At 39.2% G+C, this 20,363-nt stretch overlaps 1 protein-coding gene across 1 annotated transcript in view; it reads right to left on the reverse strand.

The window, feature by feature from the left end:
- Positions 1 to 1,222: 1,222 nt before the first annotated feature.
- The window catches only part of WASL (WASP like actin nucleation promoting factor), a 53,393-nt gene continuing 34,252 nt past the window's right edge, over positions 1,223 to 20,363 (reverse strand). Inside the window, exons 6-11 of the mRNA XM_071423770.1 lie at positions 16,882 to 17,050; positions 10,854 to 10,896; positions 10,299 to 10,452; positions 6,665 to 7,185; positions 5,441 to 5,549; positions 1,223 to 4,012 (exon numbers count right to left, since the gene is read on the reverse strand). Coding sequence (XP_071279871.1) covers positions 3,951 to 4,012; positions 5,441 to 5,549; positions 6,665 to 7,185; positions 10,299 to 10,452; positions 10,854 to 10,896; positions 16,882 to 17,050 — 1,058 coding nt within the window. The 3' untranslated portion in view covers positions 1,223 to 3,950. The remainder of the gene's footprint in view (positions 4,013 to 5,440; positions 5,550 to 6,664; positions 7,186 to 10,298; positions 10,453 to 10,853; positions 10,897 to 16,881; positions 17,051 to 20,363) is intronic.

A 20,363-nucleotide genomic window follows, 5' to 3' on the forward strand; every position in this document is an offset into this window, starting at 1 on the left:
GTGATTTCAAACAATGTTTTATTTTTCTCAAGCACAATATAACAGACAAGCCATAGCAATTTGGCCATTAAAAAAACAAACCAAAAAGGCTCCTTCACAACGGGATAAACATCCTCAAACTTTCAAAGACTAGTCTTAGACTTGTCAGGCTAGAGTCACTGACAAGGTAGTTAAAACATGGTGTTAACCCTCCCCAGCTCACATTCTAGTTCTTACTACCCCATCCTTTCCAACTTCTCACTCACAAGACAATTCCAGGCAGGAAACAAATACATAGCAACAGGAGTCCTTACTGCAGTGCTAGAGGATAACACTGGTCCTTTGAGAGACAAAGGCTGAGTATCGTCTAAGCTTCCCTAAACCATTTTCACTTTTCTATAAATAAAGCTGCTTATCACTGTACTTAAGCTTCAGGAACTTTAATTAGACCAAGAATTCCTCTAATGATTAGATAAAGGCTGTTGCAGTGGACTGCTAACAGTCTTAAAAGCAATAGGATCTTTCCTCCCTTCTCCTCCTTACAAGAATGTTGGGAAAGTAACCACTATCAAATAAAAAAAGGCTCATTTCAAAAGCATATTTTGACCTTCTGCTCATGAAGTGGAAAAGAAATGATTATATACCTCAGCTGATCCTGCAATGAACAATTCCAACTTTGCCCCATGCTTAACACCGAGAAATCAAATAAGCACTAAACCCCAAAACAAAGTATTGTACATCAGGTAAGTTTGAAATGCTGGACTCAGATGCTTTAGGAGAGAGAAGCAAACTTCTGAAGTATCCTGAACTCAAACTCTATAACATGCAGGACAAAGATTTACATCTGTATAATCCAGGTTCAGTTAGAGCATCCACCAACAAGAGTTAATTATTTAGAACTTCTTCTAGAATGTTTATTAACGATCCCATGTTTGTTTGACCTTGAAATGTGGCTGGTTTATTGCACTTGCCTGCAGCAGTAGCTGTTTCCAAGGAGGCTGCTTAGCAGCGGTGAGATCTGCCAGGAGGACGGGGTGTCACATTCTTACTCATTGTGTTTACTCAACAGCACAATCCAACTTTCCAGAGACATGAAACTTCTGCAATTTGACAGTGGCTATTTACTGCTTTGTGAACTTGGCCAGGTGGCCAAAGTCACTTTTAAAGTGTGCAATCAATCTACAGATCTATTTTAAAACCCGTGCCACAATCAGCACTTAAAAACCACACAGTTTTACACTAGTTGGGTCAAATTAATTTTATTATGCTTCATGATGAATTGCCACCAGTGCAACATCCTATTCACTGTACATTTCAAAAATTCACATACTAAAAATTTCAGTTTGATAAATGGAAAACTGAATGATTGAGAAGTTCTTACGAATTTCATACGTACAAGTGGCTAGCTGATATTGTCTATGCACATAGAGTGTTGAGATACAAAAGCCTCATGCTAGTTTGTTAATTGCTAAGGCTATCTGGACAGTCAATTAACCAGAATATATAAGAGGCCTTCATTACAATGTTTAGCAACAATGCACCAGTATCATGAAATGCTGTCTTCCGCTTGGAGCAAAAGTGGCAGAGTGCTGAAGCATGCAGCTGTGACTAACTTAACTGCCATTGCAGTCTGTATGCCTGAAATTTATCATGAACAAACACTACTTGAAAGTAAATATTAACCTGGACACCACAGGTGTGAGTGTACTTTTTATATGAAGAAACAGAAAACCCAAAAACTTTCTTTGGCCAGTATCTACAAATCAAAGTTTTATTCAATAATGCAACTTCAGAGCTCCCAAAATCCAGAATAGAAATTTGATTAATGAACTGTGATGCCTAATTATTAACTATATTACAGAAATTCCAATCCTGGGAACATAACAGCTAAACATATCTAGTAAGTAGCATGTTAGGAAAACCTCTAGGCCTCATCTGCTTAATTTTAAAATGCCCTATATGCAATAAAAATAAGAGTGCAGTGCCAGAAGTTATATGAAAGCCATACAAATATTTTCCTTATACACAAGTTGCTAACTCCACTGCCATTAGCTACACCAGGCTGCACTTGCACTTGATCCAAAGCTCAAGCCATTACAGCAGCAAAGCTAGCAGGAAGTGTTTCCAGCAGCAGAGGCCAATGAGAAAGTTACTGCAAGAAAATGAGACCACTTGGCAATTTTTTTCCTCAAGTTATGTGCTTAAATTACTCTTGGAAGGAAGTTAGCATCCTATGAATAATTTAACTACAACCTTACCTCTCCCACTACTTTTCAGCAACTTTCTTTTCTCCTCTACAACTAAATTAATTTGCTAAAGACTAGGTTATAACTGGGTTAGAAATCCAAGCCGTATCATGCAGGTCCAGCCTGTCAAGATCAGGTCAACACTGGGTTTCAGTCAATACTTTTCTGATAACTTAAATTTTGCTTGATACCCGGACTACAGTCAAAGACCCAGGACACTATGCATTAACTACACTCCAAATGTAACTGACTTTAATGAACATTCTGTGTCCGATAATGTGGTTTTTAAAAAGATTTTCTACCTGAAAATTACAGTAAGTACAGTAATTAATGCTGCAGATATTAAATACCCACTTAGCATAGATTAGTATTTCATAATAGGCAGATGTGCCAATGTTTACTGCACTACAAAGTACAATGTATATAAATGTGCAAGCTGTGAAATGAAAATCCCATGTTCTGTCCACTTATTCAAATACTATTCTTGTGAATCAGGTTCTTGATCTTCATCACAACCCTTGGTCTTAAAGCCAACATATGAAGACAAAATACTGCCATAAAGTTCAGTACTTTACACTCCATAGTGTATAATTCTGAGTTAATTAGACTTTCCAACCTACAGGGTGTAGGATTGGTGTTTCAGCATCTGCTGTGTACCATAAAGCAAAGACTGCAAAGTAATACCATTTGTGTTTATTAGTACACCAATGTCCTACAAATTTTAAAAAGTAATTAAATGCTATTGAAGCAAGCCTTAAATGCAGCCCTTCAGCCTAAAAACCACAAAAAATTTATTTTAAAAATAGATCAAACTGTAGCGATTGCCAGCCTCCAGTATCGCCCCCAGTAATTTAGACATCTTCATTCTGAAAGTAAGAGCAGGAAAGGAAAAAAAAACCAAAACCAAAAAAACCAGCGAACCAACAAAACCCAATCCCCCAAAAATCCCCCAGAAACCCTCCCTAAAACCCCAAACCAAAACCAACTGAAAGTTGAACTTGTTTGCATCAAAGTTGCCTTTACCACTATGACAATACAGAGCCACCCTGTTTAACTTCAGATAGAGGTCCCCATTGAAGAATTTGATTTCTACTGCTGTTCAATAGCAGTCAGTACTATAGTTAGGACAAGGTAATTTTCACAACTAGCTGTGCATTTCTGCAGTGCTTTTGTGTTATGGAAAGCATACTGCTAACATTTGACCTGCAATGTTTTGATGTATTTGAAACCATGCAATAGTATAAATCAGCCTCAACATTCATACAGCATTTCATTTGAAATCAAGGGGCTAAATAAACTAAGAGCTGCATCACTTAAAGAACATAGTGCTATACTAGGCTTTAATAAGAAAATTTAGATACAGAAAAAGTAGGGTATGAAAATAGTGTTTTCCTTCTTGCATTATAACTAAATTACATTAAGGTTTTTGTCAGTCTCACATATTACATTTAAACTCCCTTATTGATGGAATGGAAAGTATTCACATGTACATTATCATCCAGGTGTAAACTTGCACACATTAACAGGGAGTAGCTTTGTAGAGGATTATGACAAACCTTTACAGATTAAATGAGGTATTGCACAGATTAATAAAAAAGCAAAAGGCAACAAAAATATACAGCAAATTGGTAGAACATTTACATGATAATTTTACAGAATCCATAGACAGAAAGCAGTGTTTAGTATATCATTCACCTTAAAAAATATATATATAATAATATATGATCAATCATCCCATTCGTCATCATCCTCAAAGTCTTCTTCATCATCTTCATCCTCATCTTCATCTGTAAGATAGGAAAAGCAAGTCACTTGCATGCACAGAATTAACATGATCAAAGTATTACTGATTTCTACCACAATTTTCTGAAAAGAGAACCATCACTTCAAGGTCGTCATGACAATACATTTAGTAATACTCTATTTTAAGATTGCTAGACATGCCATCCAGTTCAGATAGTTACTAGCTGGAAGTTAAATCTAATTTGTTTCTTCACTCACTCCTTTCTTCACAAAGGAAAAATGTGTTTTGTTCACAAAGAGAACAAGAATCAGAAGTTCTTGTTTAACAGTTACTATTTATTACTGTTGCTTAAAGAATGTGCAAGTTGCCAGCTTGTTCCAGACTGGGTGTTAAACTTCAGGAACAGATTAATTTCTGGAATGTAAGAACTGCTTCCCCAGGTTTGTTACATAATGGAATTTGTTTACTTTACAAGCAGGTAAAAAACCAGCCCTCCAAAAAAGGTCTGGTGAGCTAAAGACCATTGTGGATACTGGAATATTCAAAGCTGTGTAATGAACATCAGTTTCAAAGTCAATGCTTGCTGACTTTATTCAGCCTTCCACTTTTTTTATATGCATCATTTAAAAATGTACTCTCATGAAATTAAACTATTTATTTGTTGGACAAGAGCATTTCCTTCCCAGAGGAAGAAACTGTTAAGGGAGCATTTAGCTCCCTTCAGGTATTTAATTTCTGTTAAGTACCAAAATTGGCAATTATCACATAGGCAGCATATCAACTAACCATAGTGCACTTGGTGAGATGCTCTGTAGACTGCATATACAGTTCTGTTATCAAGGCAAGCTCCAGAAATGTATCAAAGCCTAAGCAGAATAGATGTACTCAAACAGCTGCATTGCAGCTACTGAACTGCAATTTCAACTACATTTATTACAAGCTGGTATTTCAGAAATGCAAATCCTCTTGCAGCCCTTATTTTTCCCAGCACTTAAGCATGGGAAGTTGATTCAGTCCTGGCAGAAGCCTGGTCAAGTAACATTGCTTATCCAGGAGGTGGCAGCCAAAGCCTACCAGAACTGACAGCACGGGAGCTGAATGATGGCAAGAGATTTAGCGTCAACAAACAGAAAACATCAAAAACTTTCTTCCAAAATATTTTGACCACTTATTTCATCAGACAGCTAGTAAGCAAAAACAAATCAGTTGCAACAAGAACAGAAATGTTTTTCTAAGGATATTAACCTTGCTTAGTAACTCAGTTGAGGATTACTGCGAGTTGCTAAACCCCAGTAATTCAAAGCAGCATGAAGGAACCATTCAGCCCATCACCAGGGCACTGCTAAGGGCAGTCTGCCCTGCACTATTTGCTGGAATCCATGCTTTTCTCCAGAAGTATTTTACAATAAATAGAAGTGTTAACTCTTGAAAACCTGACACTGTGAGGTCAGAAAAATTCCATCAGACGCACCTGAAGAATGAATGGCTTTGCTCCTTTTCTGCATAACTTCCATTAACGCACCCACAATCCCTGAGGTGGGTGCAGGTGTAGGTGGTGCACTTTCCTGACCATCAGATACCTAGGAAAAAGGGTTACAACAGAAAGATGCAATTAGCAAAGCAGAACCTCTGTATTTTGAGACAAACTTCCTTGCATGACTATTGAGTTTATTTTCCACTGGAAGAAAGTGTGGAACAGTTTATTGTGGAACCTTTAGCTCAAACTGCAAAATCTTTAGTAAAAATAGTCAACTTTTTAACCATGTAACAGAACAGCCATACCCAAGTTTAAATATTTCAGCTTTGATGAAGTGAACACTCATCTAAAAGAAAGCTTCTTAATATGGTTGGACAGGCATGACTTGTATGGCTGCATAACCATTATTTATTTTATCTTTGGAATAGACCACAACATAGTTTTCATTGCTTGGGTTTGTAAACTGAGTCTGCTTTGGGCTGATAATCCCTTCTGAAGTAATGAACTTTGATAATGCCTACCTCTAATGGCAAATAAATATGAACACACCCTTACACTTTTTACAGCAGAAGCCTTGAGTGCAGAGGAGTGGCAAAAAATAAGCAGCAACAGGCAAAACAGTTTTAAGAGATTATTTTTAAGATAATCAGTGGCATCACTAAGAAACAGTAATAGCCTGTTCTGCAGCATGACAGCTACAGCATGTCTTATGGGCAGCACTTGTCAAAACACAAGCAGACACCTTCTTACAACCCTCAATATTTGCAGAACACAGGTCCGTCTTAAGATGAAAATAAAAACAGATTAATAAATCTAGTGTTTGCCTTCTACTACTGTTACTCCTAAAGTCATCTCCTGAAGTTTAGATTATTTAACTGAATAGTCAGGAAAACAGCAATCTTTTCATAATCCTTGCAAAAGTTCCGTACAGCCATGATACTATGGCATCATCATTGTAGGATTTACGGATTTTACTCAAAAGTGAGAACTGAGTTTGAAAGGGTAATTTCATGCACCAAAACTCATCTATAGCAAATGTGTGTTCTTTGCATTTTCTTAGTACTACTGTTCTTTGCATTCTCTTAGTACTACTGTTTAGTCATGGCTTCAGAAACTCTAAAACTTACAATCCAGCCCCCAAAGCAGAGCCACATTTTACTGTTCACACTGCATTTGCAAGTCCCAAGGGAACCCGGGTGCCAAACAGCTTTTACTCACAGATTTCAACTGTATACCCTGTCGTATCTGGTCTAGCAGTGCATCTCTTCCTGAGCAGGACACTGGTCGACTGTTCTGTTCTACCTTCTTCAACTGAGCTCCTTCTCTGATTTGATCCAAGAGTGCTGCTTTGTTTCCCGCAGGAACTGGAAGCTGGTGATCAACCTCTGAAGGAAGGCCTGGTGGTGGAGGAGGACCAGGAGGGGGCGGAGGAGGAGGAGGGGGCGGAGGAACAGATGAGCCACTGGCTGGTGGCGGTGGGGGCGGAGGGGGGCCGGGCGGTGCGGCTGAGGAGTGCACGGGCGGCGGAGGAGGGTACATCCGGTTGGGAGGAGGCGGGGGCACCGTGGCACCAGGTCTAGATGGAGGTGGGGGTGGAGGCGCTGCTGTGGGAGCCCTCGAAGGAGGTGGAGGTGGTGCCCCTCGGCCCCTAGCAGGGGGAGGAGGAGGGCCCGAGCTATGGGGAGGGGGAGGTGGAGGTGGAGGGGGTCCTCCTCTGCACGGTGGTGGCGGAGGTGGAGCTGAAATGAAACAAAACAACTTTGAATTACCTGCTACTCAACACCTGAACGTCTTTCAGAGACCAGCAGAAAAAGAACACAGGCTGTGCCTTGCCTTTTGCAAGGATCTCTGTGCCTGTGCAAATTTTACCAATTCTGGATAAAAATGGATACAGCTGAATATAAGCTGTGCCTATAGGGCAAATCAAGCGAAACAAAGCCTATGTCAGTTGTATATTTTGTAAAAGAGTCAATGACTGCAGGAAGCAGGTACAAGACTTAGAATGACTGATTAAAGTTCATAAGAATCCTGTAAAATTTTGTTGAGCTAGGACACAAAAAAAGAGAAAAACTTTTCAGAAATACACTTAAAGTGAAATACAGAATTTCCACTTTCTAATCTATCCCTTACTTTAAGTAATTACAGAATCAAACATTTTTTAAAGTAGTATCTTCTAGTAACAACCTCCTCCCCCCCCCACAATGCATTATAATGCAGCATAAACTGACTCTTAGTCTCTTTTACTGAAAATTACTTCCAACAGTATCTTTATGGCAGGGGCTGTCAAAAGGAAACAGCTTTAGGGCTACACACAGGATCATTTCTCTGTGAAGTGGCCTTGAAATGTACTTGCTTTGCTAATGGCATTTTAAGTAGCACTGTTTCATTTCCTCTTCCATTAAAAATCTAATGGCTCATGGTACTTTAGGTTGTGTGGTTGCTACACATAACTACTTAATAATCCAGGTACCATTGTATAATGGCACCTGGATTATAAAATTCATGTTTGATTTCACATATCTTTATAACAAAAGGGGTATTACACTCAAGAAGATCCTTCTCTACCTGTTCTATTATCCCCTTCACGTTACTGGCAAAGAAAGCAGTTTGGCTGCACTGACATAGAATAGGGAACATCCATAAAAATAAAATTTTGGGGAAGCAGGAGTCACTAGTACCTCAATGCCTCCTTCCCTGCTTATCTTTAGATACAACTCTTAAAAGCATGTATTATGTTCTTAAGTTCCACGAGTTGCTGAGTTTTTTCCTACCCCTTCACAAGAACAACATAGAGAGAACTGGATCTGAAATGCCATGTATTTTTTTTTTTTTTCCAAGAGACATACTGCTAACATTCTTGATTTTAAAAAGTGCCGTTTTTGGCTGGCATGGCTGTAGTTCCGCTTGGGGCCACTGGAGGGCGGTGTTACCAAGTGCCACAACCTGCCAAGCACTACGGACGGGTTTTTGCAATACTGAGAAAATCGACGTGATCGTGGCTCCAGAGTCTAGACTCTCCCTAGATTTCTAACACAAGGTTTAGGTTTTCCTGTGGGGAAATAGTTTATTCGCATTATAACTAGAGAGATATGCCACATCCAATCTGTGGGAACAGCATTCTGCCTGTCTGCACTCAGCTGGTAGTGAATTGAGGAAGGAGCAGCAAGGGGAGAGCACTATTAACTTACCCTCTCTCTCCCTTCCCCCTCAAACAGATGGTACAAGCAAAGCAAGAAAATAAATTTAGTTTTTTTATAAATGCACACTAATCCGTACACTGATATTAACAATAAAATTTGTATAATTATCTATAGATGGTACTGTCACCAAAAAAATAACCACCAGTACCAAAACTAGGGAAAGGGCAGGGAAAACAGGAAAATAATTTCCATCTCAGCAGAATGGCTTTTCTGCAACTCTCTAGTCAGCATGCTAGCAGGGTGAATATGTAAGCACAGAAATTCTTGCAATAAACACAGAAAAAGGTTTTTCAGTTGAGGAAGAACACTTCAAACAGCAGTCAAGCCCATACATCAAATAACGCAGTAGTGGATAAACCCACTGAAATACTGGAATATTTTATCTACCTCTATAAAAAAGCACAGAAGTAGATTATCATCATGCATATTATAGATGAGGCAGTTTTCTTTTAATTGCATACATGCAAATGGTCATAATGTGAAGTTAACACATACAAAATAGAAAAATATAGAAAAATAGGCATTTAAAAATAGTTTAAGCTAGTCATAAGACTTCAAGGCAAGTCTCCTCAATGTAGTTTTAAAGTCAGCAATATTGGATCAACACCCTTTTAAACATTTAAACTGAGTTTATTCTATAGAGAAGGTGACAGATTTCTTACTGAGAAAAAAAATTCATAATTGGAGTTTTGTTTGCAATTTAACTACGAAGTTCAAACATAATTTTTAATATTGCATTCAAACAGATGCAGATTAAGGTATCATCTAGGAAAGAAATCACACAACAGCATGGATACTTTGAAGCATATGCTTAGATGCCAGCACAAGTACATACCGCTCCACCGAGGCGGACCTAAGAAATAAATGTAACAAGTCATTGTACCCTGATTCTGTATCTCTTCAGTCACTGAACAACTTACTCACTGCTTTCAAAATGTTATAATTTCACCTTAGATAATTTTTCTCTTGAGAATAGCTCTAAGCAAATTTTTGAAAGTTTGACACTGGCAGTGTAATTTTAAACTGACTTGCTATCTTCCACTAGATAATGCATCAGCTGAGGTCACATTTAAAGGTTAGGCAGGCAGCAGCTTATTTGAGAATTTTTACCCAACAGAAGCATGCTCAAAACTAGTATTTTTTTTATTTCAAATGAGAAAAAAACTAATTTTAAAATATATAAAAACTGCAGGTCTGTTGCTGTTTCAAGGCTCTCTACAGAGTTCTGCCAGGGTACACAGGCAGCACACATATCTGCCAGCCGTCTACTACCAATACAGCTGACAACAGCATTATGTCTTGCAAAATTTTCATTTATCTATAAGATTGAGATTATAAATAAACACTTAACGTACACAGTCTGAAAAAGCTGTATCAAACATACTGTGTAGCTTTGCATTCAGACTAAGTGCTACTGGAAATTACTTAATTGGCATAAATATCCTTATTCCTCAGGGACAAGTACTCTCACAGGTCATGCCTGAACATTTTTACATAGCGTACAGTGTATGGAAACATGATCCAGTGCAACTGCAGTGACATGAAGCCCAGAGAAGAGAATCAAAAACTGCTCACCATCAACAGTTTCTACTCTAATCCTTAAGGCAAAAAATACCCTGTTAATTTTTACATGGAAGTGAAAGGAATCCCACCTTGTCTGCGCAGCTCGTTTTTAACAGCTTCCACACCTCCTGTTTTCTCAATGAAATCATATATGACCTTTGAAGTTTCTTTGTCTTTTAGTTGAGCCTCTGAAATTCCACACAGATCAAACAGATTTTTCAGTTCCGGGTCTAAGTTGTTCACCTGCAAGTGAGATACATTGGTTTTAAGTAGCTTGAAATGTGGAGATATGTTAAAACTATCACTTATATTAGGGAAAAAAAAAATACTAACAAACCATATAGTTAAAAGGAACAGCAAAGTGATGTATAGGTCTCCGAGTTGACTTTTCAAGTCAGAAAGTACTACTTTAGGAGAAGTAAGTACCCTGCATGAAAAACTTAAGGTTTTGAATCTTTCCCCCCCCCCTCAGTCCCCCATGCCTATTCCCTTCTATTCCAACATCCCCCTGTTTACATCACATCATAAAATCCCAATTTATGACTATTTAATGTACAGTTAACTTGTTCTTTAATGCAAATCTTTAGTGCAAAAAGTCTCTAAAGTTTAAATCATTGTCTTCAGCAACTTATTAAATTACTTACATCAAAACCTGTGTTTGGATCCCAACCAACATGTCCAATGTGTCTAAAAAAAGCAGAAAAGCCCATTTAATCAGCATAAAAAGGATCCTGTTAACTAAAATAAGAGGACACCAAGATAACCAGAGATACCAGCTTCTAAATAATTCTTATTTCTCAGTGCCCCACTTGAGAATGGAATAGTAAAATGTCTTAATTTTCACTTTTTGTCTCATGTCCAGAAGACAAAATGAAGAATTTCTCTCCTTAGGTTACAATCTGTGGCAAAACATGAAGGCTTCATGCCACCCTGTGGTGCATACGGATAATGATGGAAGAACTGCTCAGAGATCAAGGGGAAGTTTTGCCTTTACACAGCAACTGGACCTTGAGCTATTGCCAAATTTTTCAGTGCCAGGCAGCTGGAAAGCCTCATCCTCCCTGTCACCACTGTGTGTATCACTCCTTTCTCATTCACATCTTTCAAAGATAAGGCAGGACTGTTTTCAGCTGCCATCTTCCTAAGCTTCTAGCAGCCATTTCATGTGGCTACTGAAGTATTATTTGATGTGATGCTATAACCAGTTAGAACACAGACGAGTTTTGTGCCCCTCCAAGCTACTTGACAATACTGCTATTGGATATGGAAAAGAGAACCATAATGTTACCAGGACTCCACGTTTCGTGATTCTTTGCACACATGGTGACTTCTAGAAGGAAGATACAGTTCTCAGGAAGTTCAGCTCAGAGTTATAAAAAATACCAGGTCAGCTGTTAGTAGCCACAATGCAGTCTAGGCTACACTTGATAAATTACTAAGGCCGTTTGGCTGCTGTTAAACAGTGCCTTGCACAACAGACCTTGTATTCTTGCTTGGGTCTGTTTTTATCAGCAGCATAAGTTTTCTTCATTAAAATACTGAAGTACAATGATCAGTTTTGGTTTTGGTATAACTATGGCTAGTTATGGCTACTTATTTTAAGAAGCAAGTAAAAGGTTTGGTTTGAAGTGAAATTATGCCATAAAAAAGGAAAAACAACAAAGTCCCTGTTTTACCTAATTATTTAAATGCCTTTAACTAACTACCAAAATATGGGATGATTTGTTTACAGGATTCTGAATGCTAAGATACAGCTAGCTTCACATAAATTAGACATGCATTTCCTAACAGGGTCTCACAGCTGATCACAATGTATTTAACCTGGCATATGTAAATTGACATCAGTTTACCACTAATATGATCTTACCCACATATTTGTGCACATCTGTATGACTTGGGATGCTCCTTTACAGGATCACAGAATTTCTAGGTTGTAAGAGACCTTTAAGATCATCGAGTCCAACCCATGTTCTAACATCTCAACTAGATCATGGCACCAAGTGCCACATCCAGTCTTTTTTTAAACACATCGAGGGATGGTGACTCCACCACCTCCCTGGGTAGATGATTCCAGTATTTGACCACTCTTTCTGTGAAAAACTTCCTCCTTAATTCTAGCCTGTATCTCCCCTTGGCACAGCTTGAGACTGTGTCCTCTTGTTCTGTCTGTTGTTGCCCGGAGAAAGAGACCGACCCCCAGCTCACCCTTCAGGAAGTTGAAGAGAGTGATGAGGTCACCTGTGAGTCTCCTTTTCTGCAGGCTGAACAGCCCAAGCTCCCTCAGTCATTCCTCACAGGGGTTGTGTTCCCAGCCCCTCTCCAGCCTCGTTGCCTCCTCTGTTCGCACTCAAGCATCTCAATGTCCCTCCTAAACTGAGGGGCCAGAACTGGACACAGCACTCAAGGTGTGGCCTCACCAGTGCCGAGTACAGGGGAGAATGACCTCCCTGCTCCTGCTGGCCACACTGTTCCTGACACAGGCCAGGATGCCATTGGCCTTCTTGGCCACCTGGGCACACTGCTGGCTCATGTTCAGCTGACTGTTGACCAGCACGCCCAGGTCCCTTTCCTCCTGAGCACTGTCCAGCCACACCGTCCCCAGCCTGTAACATAGCAGGGGGTTATTGTGGCCAAAGTGCAGGACTCGGCACTTGGACTTACTGAACTTCATCTTACTGGACTCTGCCCATCCATCCAACTGTTCCAAGTCCCTCTGCAAAGCCCTCCGTCCCTCTAACAGATCCACACACGCTCCCAGCTTAGTGTCATCTGCAAATTTGCTAATGAAAGACTCTAAACCCTCATCCATGTCATCAATAAAAATATTAAACAGAACTGGCCCCAGCACAGGCCCCTGAGGGACACCACTGGTGACTGGCTGCCAGCTGGATGCAGCACCATTCACCACCACTCTCTGGGCCCGGCCATCCAGCCAGTTCCTAACCCAGCACAGAGTGCTCCTGTCCAAGCCACGGGCTGCCAGCTTGTCTGGAGTGTGCTGTGGGAGACAGTGCCAAAGGCCCTGCTGAAATCCAAATAAACAACATCTACTGCCTTCCCTGCATCCACTAGGCAGGCTACCTGGTCATAAAAGGTGACCAGGTTGGTTAAACATGACCTACCCCTCCTAAACCCATGCGGACTGGGTCTGATACCCTGGCCATGCTGTCAATTCTGTGTGATGGCACTAATATAAACTGTTCCATTATCTTGCCAGGTGCTGAGGTCAGCCTGACTGGTCTATAATTACCAGGATCCTCCTTTGCACCCTTTTTGTGAATGGCTATCACATTGGCCAGCTTCCAGTCATCTGGAACCTCACCAGTGAGCCAGGACTGTTGGTAAATGATGGAGAGTGGCTTTGCAAGCTCATTTGCCAGCTCTCTCATTACCCTGGGGTGGATCCCGTCTGCTCCCATAGATTTATGAACATCCAAGCATTTCAGTAGTTCTTTGACTGCCTCCTCTTGGATAATGGGGGGACCATTCTGCTCCCTGACACCATCAACCATTCCAGGCAGGCAGGTGTCTTGAGGGCAAGTCATCTTCCCACTAAAAACTGAGGTAAAGTAGGCATTAAGCACTTCTGCCTTCTCCTCATCTGCAGATGCTAAGTTCCCTCCCTTGTCCAATAAAGAACAAAGGCTGCTCTTACCCTTCCTTCTAGCATTAAGGTATTTGTAAAAACATTTTTTATTATCCTTTACAGAAGTCGCCATTCTAAGTTCAAAATGAGCTTTGGCCTCCCTAATTTTTTTTCTGCATGCTCCAGCAGCCTTCTTGAATACTTCCTTAGAGACCTGACCCTCCTTCCAACGCTGATACATCCTCTTTTTATTCCTAAGTTCCTCCAAAACCTCCTTGCCCAGCCAGGCTGGACATTTATCCCGTTGACTGATCTTTTGGCACACAGGGACAGTCTGTTCCTGTGCCCTCAAGATCTCTGTTTTGAGGCATGCCCACCTTTCCTGAACTCCTTTGTTTTTAAGGGCCGTTTCCCAAGGGATGCTCTGAATAAGTCTCCTAAACAGGCCAAAGTCTGCCCTCTGGAAGTTCAGTGTAAGGGTCTTACTGGTGCTCCTCCTGACTTCACCAACTATTGAGAACTCTGTTGTTTCATGATCACTCTGCCCCAAGCGACCTCCAACCACCACATCTCCCACCAGCCCATCTCTATTGGCAAACAGCAGATCTAACATAGCCCCTCCCCTGGTGGGTTCACCCACCAGCTGCGACAGAAAGTGTCCTCCGTACATTCTAAGAATTTCCTGGACTGCCTCTTTACTGCTGTATTAAGTTCCCAGCAGATGTCTGGTAGGTTGAAGTCACCCACAAGAACAAGGGCTGATGATCTTGAAACATTACCTAGCTGCTTATAGACTAAGTCATCTACCTCTTCTTCCTGGTTGGGTGGACGATAACAGACTCCCAGCAGGGTGTCAGCCTTGTTGGCCTTCCCCTTAATTCTTACCCATAGGCATTCAACTCCATCTTCCTTAGTTTCAATTTCTACGGCATCGAAAGTCTGCTTAACATAAAGGGGCACCCCTCCTCCTCTTCTTCCTTTCCTGTCTCTTCTGAGGAGCTTGTATCCATCCAGTGCAGTACTCCAGCTATGTGAGTCATCCCACCATGGTTCCGTGATGGCAACTACATCATAGCTCTGCAGTTGCACCATGGCCTTTAAGAGGTTGTGAGCATACAACTCAGTTTGGTGCACTTAATTGACTCTGAAGTTTTATATGCCATAGTTTTAGCATTATTTTTTGTTCATTTTTCACCCTTCAAAGTAAATTACTTGTACATACAGACTATAACACACGTTTTCACACTTCTTTTCAATGCAAATACATATTATCAGATAACCCCAAATCTTATGCTACTTAGAAGAATGTATACAGTAATAAGTTCCATTCATTTTGAGTACCGACTGTTGTTTTTTTCTCAAAACACTGCAACTCCTTATCTGTCTAACAAAAGACATTCAAAAATTTTATCTACTGATTGTAACTTTGATCTGGCATAAACAGTGACCATGTTGGTCTTCACAAATATCATAGCACAAATGATACAAATTATCCTACTGGCTTATTTGCCTAACAGTACCAAATGCCAGTTTCCATATGTTTGTACAAAATCAGTAGTTAAAGTATCTTACATGGTAAAATGACACATATCTGTTGCACTCTACAGGAAACTTAAACAGACCTCAAGCCAAAAGGACTTTCAACAGACTTCTTTTGTAAAGGGTCACCATTTACAACTTAAGGTTATATTATATGATACTGGAACATATCTTTTGTTTGAATGTCATTAAGTATCTTATCACCTTACTCTCAGCTTCCCTAAGTCACAATCTGATAGGCTTCATAAACAAAGTCTCAAAGTAATTTTACATCTATGCTGCTGCACAACCCCTTCCACAAATTCCAACAGAGGTCTGACAGGGTAATGCAAATTTTGTCCACATATGCTCAAGTCTGCATCAGTACAGTCATAACAATGACCAGCTACCAAGCACTCTTCATTTTTGTTTCCCTCTTCCTTCTTTTTTGTATTTTTCCATTCAAGTGACACTAACAGATGCAGCACTTCACTGATACTCAGATCAGTAAGAACAAGGTTGATGCCTGAATTTTCTAAGCAGAGTTTGTTTAGGGAAGTGTTTTAGCCCACCTCTTTTATGTTCCACCCACTATCCCATTCTACAGAGCACTGTTCCAAAACACTGTGCAGTAATGTTACTGTAACTAATAATGCCAACATTACTTTAATGGAATTATATTCTGGGAAAACACATCAGTGTAATGATGCAACATATCACTTCAAAAGAATAAGACATTCACTTGGCATGTAAACTTCACACTGCTTTTCTCATGCTTCACAGAAACTGATCTCTCTTGTAACTAACTCAAGCTCTAAGTTCCTGCTGCTTCAGCAAATAAAGTACATTTATTGTAAAAGGCAGAAGATTATTACAACAAATAATGTTCAGGAAAGCAACAGTTACTTGAATAAAGTGACCAAAACCAAGTTTCATGAAAGTGAAGCTCAAAGTGGTACATTGTAACTAGTCCAAAAGATTAAAGATACATAAGAAATGACAATAGGAAAAATTTCTGAAGGATGTGTGCTGTACTTTGATCACAAGGTACAGGTCCTAGCCTACACAACAGAAAGCTTGCAAACAGAAAGCCAAAGATGAAATCATGGCAAGTAATTTCTGTAGTTATGACAAGTCAGGACACAAATGTGTACTCCACATGACACATGCACAGCTAAATATGTGCAGGGGTAGGAATTACAGTGTTAAAGAGTTGACCACTGAGGTTGAATGAGTCTTCACTGAGCTGACAACTTCAATAAGGCACCTCTATGCAGCTGAAGTCTTTTCTAAGCTGATTTTCCATAGCAAATTACTTTTTGTTCACAGCTGCAGGAAAATCCTCATCTATGTATAAGCTAACCTCCTTTTAAACCCCACAGCATTCCAGCTAGCATTTACTTAGTTTAGGTTACACAGGTTCAAGAGTTGACCATTTTCAAGTGTAACTGACACACACAAAAAAAAAAAAAATCAGAAAAGCAAAATGGCAACATCCTTCCCCACCACCCCAAGCCACAAAACTCCCACCCATCCAAAACCAAACTCAAACTCATGAACATACTTACTGGAAATTAGAGGGAGTTCCAATATCTGCCTTTGTCAATCTTCTCTTTTTAGTTTTTCCTTTCTTCTTTTCTTTGGTATATGAAATATTGTTGACTTGTGGAGTATAAAATCTGTTAGTTGTAATTTCTGGGTTTTTGATATCAACAGTTGCCATTGGTAGATTTGGGCCTGTGAAAGTAAAGTACAGGATTTTTACTACTGTGTTTCACCAATGCCATGTTCAATCCACAAACTTTGGGAGTTGTTTTTGACCCGTAAAACATTTGTACTCTAGCTGTAGCTCCTCATGCCACATGCATCCAGATGGGTTCTGGATGTCAGATGCATAAACTAAGATATTTGATTAAAAAAAATTGTTGCTAGAGCAGAGCAACAGGAATATTTTCTGAACTACAACTTGTTTTTCGCAACATGCATGGAACACATGGAATGATGAGACACATTAAGATACAACATAGCTACAATCCTAGATAAAATCAAAGATGTAAGTCTCATAAACAGACCCAAAGAGCCAGCAGGCCATTACCTGGGCAGCATACTAAACTGATCCTTCAGGAGATAGAACCTTCCCTTAATAAACCCCAAGTGGGAATGCTTTCTGCCATCACACACAACCTGAACATCACAACGGCTTCAAAAGGCTGCTGTGGACACACTACTGTCTTCAAATACAGGACAATATCTGTGGAACTATTCAGGGTTTCTTATGTCTCACTCTTTGACAGGTTTTCAAAACAGTGAAGTCCCAGATTAGAAACAGCTTGCAGAGACAGTAAAAAGAGCACTAGAAATACAATTTGTAATCTTTGTGTTTCACATAAATTCTCAAACTTTGCTTTTAATTCTAAATAATTCTGAATTATTATTCTAGTTATTTGAATTATACTCCTGCTAATTTAAGCATCTTAATATTATGTTACTTGCATAATGCTAGCAAACTAACATACCCAGCACATGTTCCACTTAGGTTTTTTAGCTTTGACAGAAGATAATTCCAGACATAAGCACATGATAGCACTACTTAAATGCTAAGAGGCAATTTATGCATTTATCATATACATAGACATATACACAGGTGTATTTTTATAGAAACCTACAAAAAGGGTAAGTAATTTCAGTTTTGGAAGAATGAGATTAGGCAGGTCATTTAAAACCAGTTTGGCCAGAAATAGTTTGAAAACATTCTCTACTTCCCTGTGAGTTAGGACCCAGTAGTTAACAAATGAACTAAAGACACAGTCTTACTGGGCAGACGATAAAAAAAATATAATTAGACTTTGATAAATTTGAATCTTGTTTTGACACTATTTTTTCATAACTGCATTCAGAAAGAACCAACAAGCCTTATGTTCACAGTGCAATATAAAAATCAGAAAGGACAAGTAGACAACACAACAGGTAACATAGCTGACACTTGCATTTAAACACCTCGGGGGAGGCACCTAGTATTGGCCAGGACAAAAAACAAAAACAGAAACATGACACTGGGCTAGACAAAACTCATCTAAAACATATGACAACTCCAACACTCCTGTAGGAGTCTTAAAGGACAAGATTAAAAACTGCATTGAAACTGCATGAAAAGAATTCTAGAATGTTTTCTGCTAAGCAGAAATGCTTTTATCTAGAAATGTTTTGATCTAGACAACTGTCCTTTGAGAATACCCAAACATAAACTGACCACGTAAGACTACACAAAACAATCTGCATTGTAAAGAGTTTCACTTAAAAGTAGCACTGAATTGACTAATCATCAAATATTATCAACTCTAAACTTAATAAGTTCAGTAAAATCTTCAGAATTAATTGCAAATCACAGTCCTAATTTCCTTGGTACCAAACACTAGGAGTTAATATTCACTTTAATCACCTATTACATTTTTTGTTATATTCTGTCCATTTTTACCTATTACATTGGTATTTACAGTTTCAATAGCTGTATTGACATTCAAAAAAGAAACAGGTATCTCTATAATGCTAGTAAATTGGTGACATTCTTCTCCCAATTTCTAACAGTCTTTGAAGTGCATCTTTCTGTACATAAAATTCTGAACTAACCAAACATGGTCAGCTGCCTGTAAAGCAGCAGCAATTTGCAAACAGAAGTTGAATTCAGCTGAGCTAAAATCAAGGATGATTCCTAGACAATAATATTCATACAAGAGGTCGCAGTAAAATTAAAGATGAAAATTTTTCTTACCGTCCGGTTTAGACCTTTGATGTCCACGAGGGATAAAAGAACCTTGCAAAGAATTGTACTCTTCTAGAACTGCCATATTTATATCCAGTAAAATTTTTCCCATCATTACACATGCACCTTCCCCAGCAGGTGCAGACAGCTCAATAAACGAAGATGAGAGAGGCATATAGAGCTCATCATTAGGAAGTACCTGACAGTACAGTGGCCTTAAGCATCCACTGTTATCAATATCTGTGACGTCTTCAGAAGGGGCTCCAGAAAACGTTGTACAGAACATTTTGAAATGTTAATTCTAGTCTGTATTTTATTTAGAGTCTCTCTAGGTATCTGTCTCAGACTACAGACAGCTCTACAAGAAATGCAAACTGTTCTAGTTAACAGCTGAAACAAAATTCTGCCACATGGCTCCTCAAGATTCTCTCAAAACCTAATACTCTGACAAATCCTCATTTCATCCAGTACTCCACTATGAGGTCAGTTCAACCACAATAACTCTTCTTTATTTGCATAAAGAGACCTAGCAATTACAAATGAGTAGAACACAAATCCCAGGAAATTACAGACTAATACATTTTACATAACTGTTAATGCCAATTTGAGTTTAATCCTGCAATTCTACAAAAAAAAAAACAAACCCAAAACCCTTAAATCCCTATCACTGAAAACATTATACAAAAGACCAAGTGCTTTTTCCATGCAGCTTCAATGTATGCAGAAAATCCAGACTAACAAGCCCCAGTAAAACAAAATTCCTCACAGCATTTCAACCATGGGTCATGTGAGTACAGAAATGTGACTGTTCTCATTTTACAGTTTTAGAGCTAGTAATGCATTAGCACAAAAAACACCAGCACAAAAAAGCAGGTGTTTAATCTTTTCTTCCCAACAAAATTTCTGAGAAGCAAATGCATATAGACAGTAAAATAAAAAGCAGCTGTTTTTACATTAGATGTGTTTTTTTATCCAGTTACATGCTGATAGTATGTATCTGCTCTAGTCTTAATTCCAAATACTGAAATGCAAAGTCTGTGTAGGGTGTAACAACCTGAGGCTATAATCCATGCCCTGACCACGTCTTATCTGTGACTGTTGAGGACACGGCCACACAACTTCTCACCAGCAGAGAAGACAGGCATTACAGAATTTGATAAAATCAGAAAAAGAAAAGGTTTTGATAGGTTTTGAAAGAGTATGTGGATGTCCCAAGGAAACAGTTTATTAAAAAACAGATGCTGAAACCTGTATATAACCTGAAGTGATTATAAATCTGAAAACACTGAG

This window comes from Agelaius tricolor, unplaced genomic scaffold (genome assembly GCF_023055355.1).
Source record: "Agelaius tricolor isolate 1412-34295 unplaced genomic scaffold, bAgeTri1.0.p SCAF_3, whole genome shotgun sequence".
Lineage (NCBI taxonomy): Eukaryota > Metazoa > Chordata > Aves > Passeriformes > Icteridae > Agelaius > Agelaius tricolor.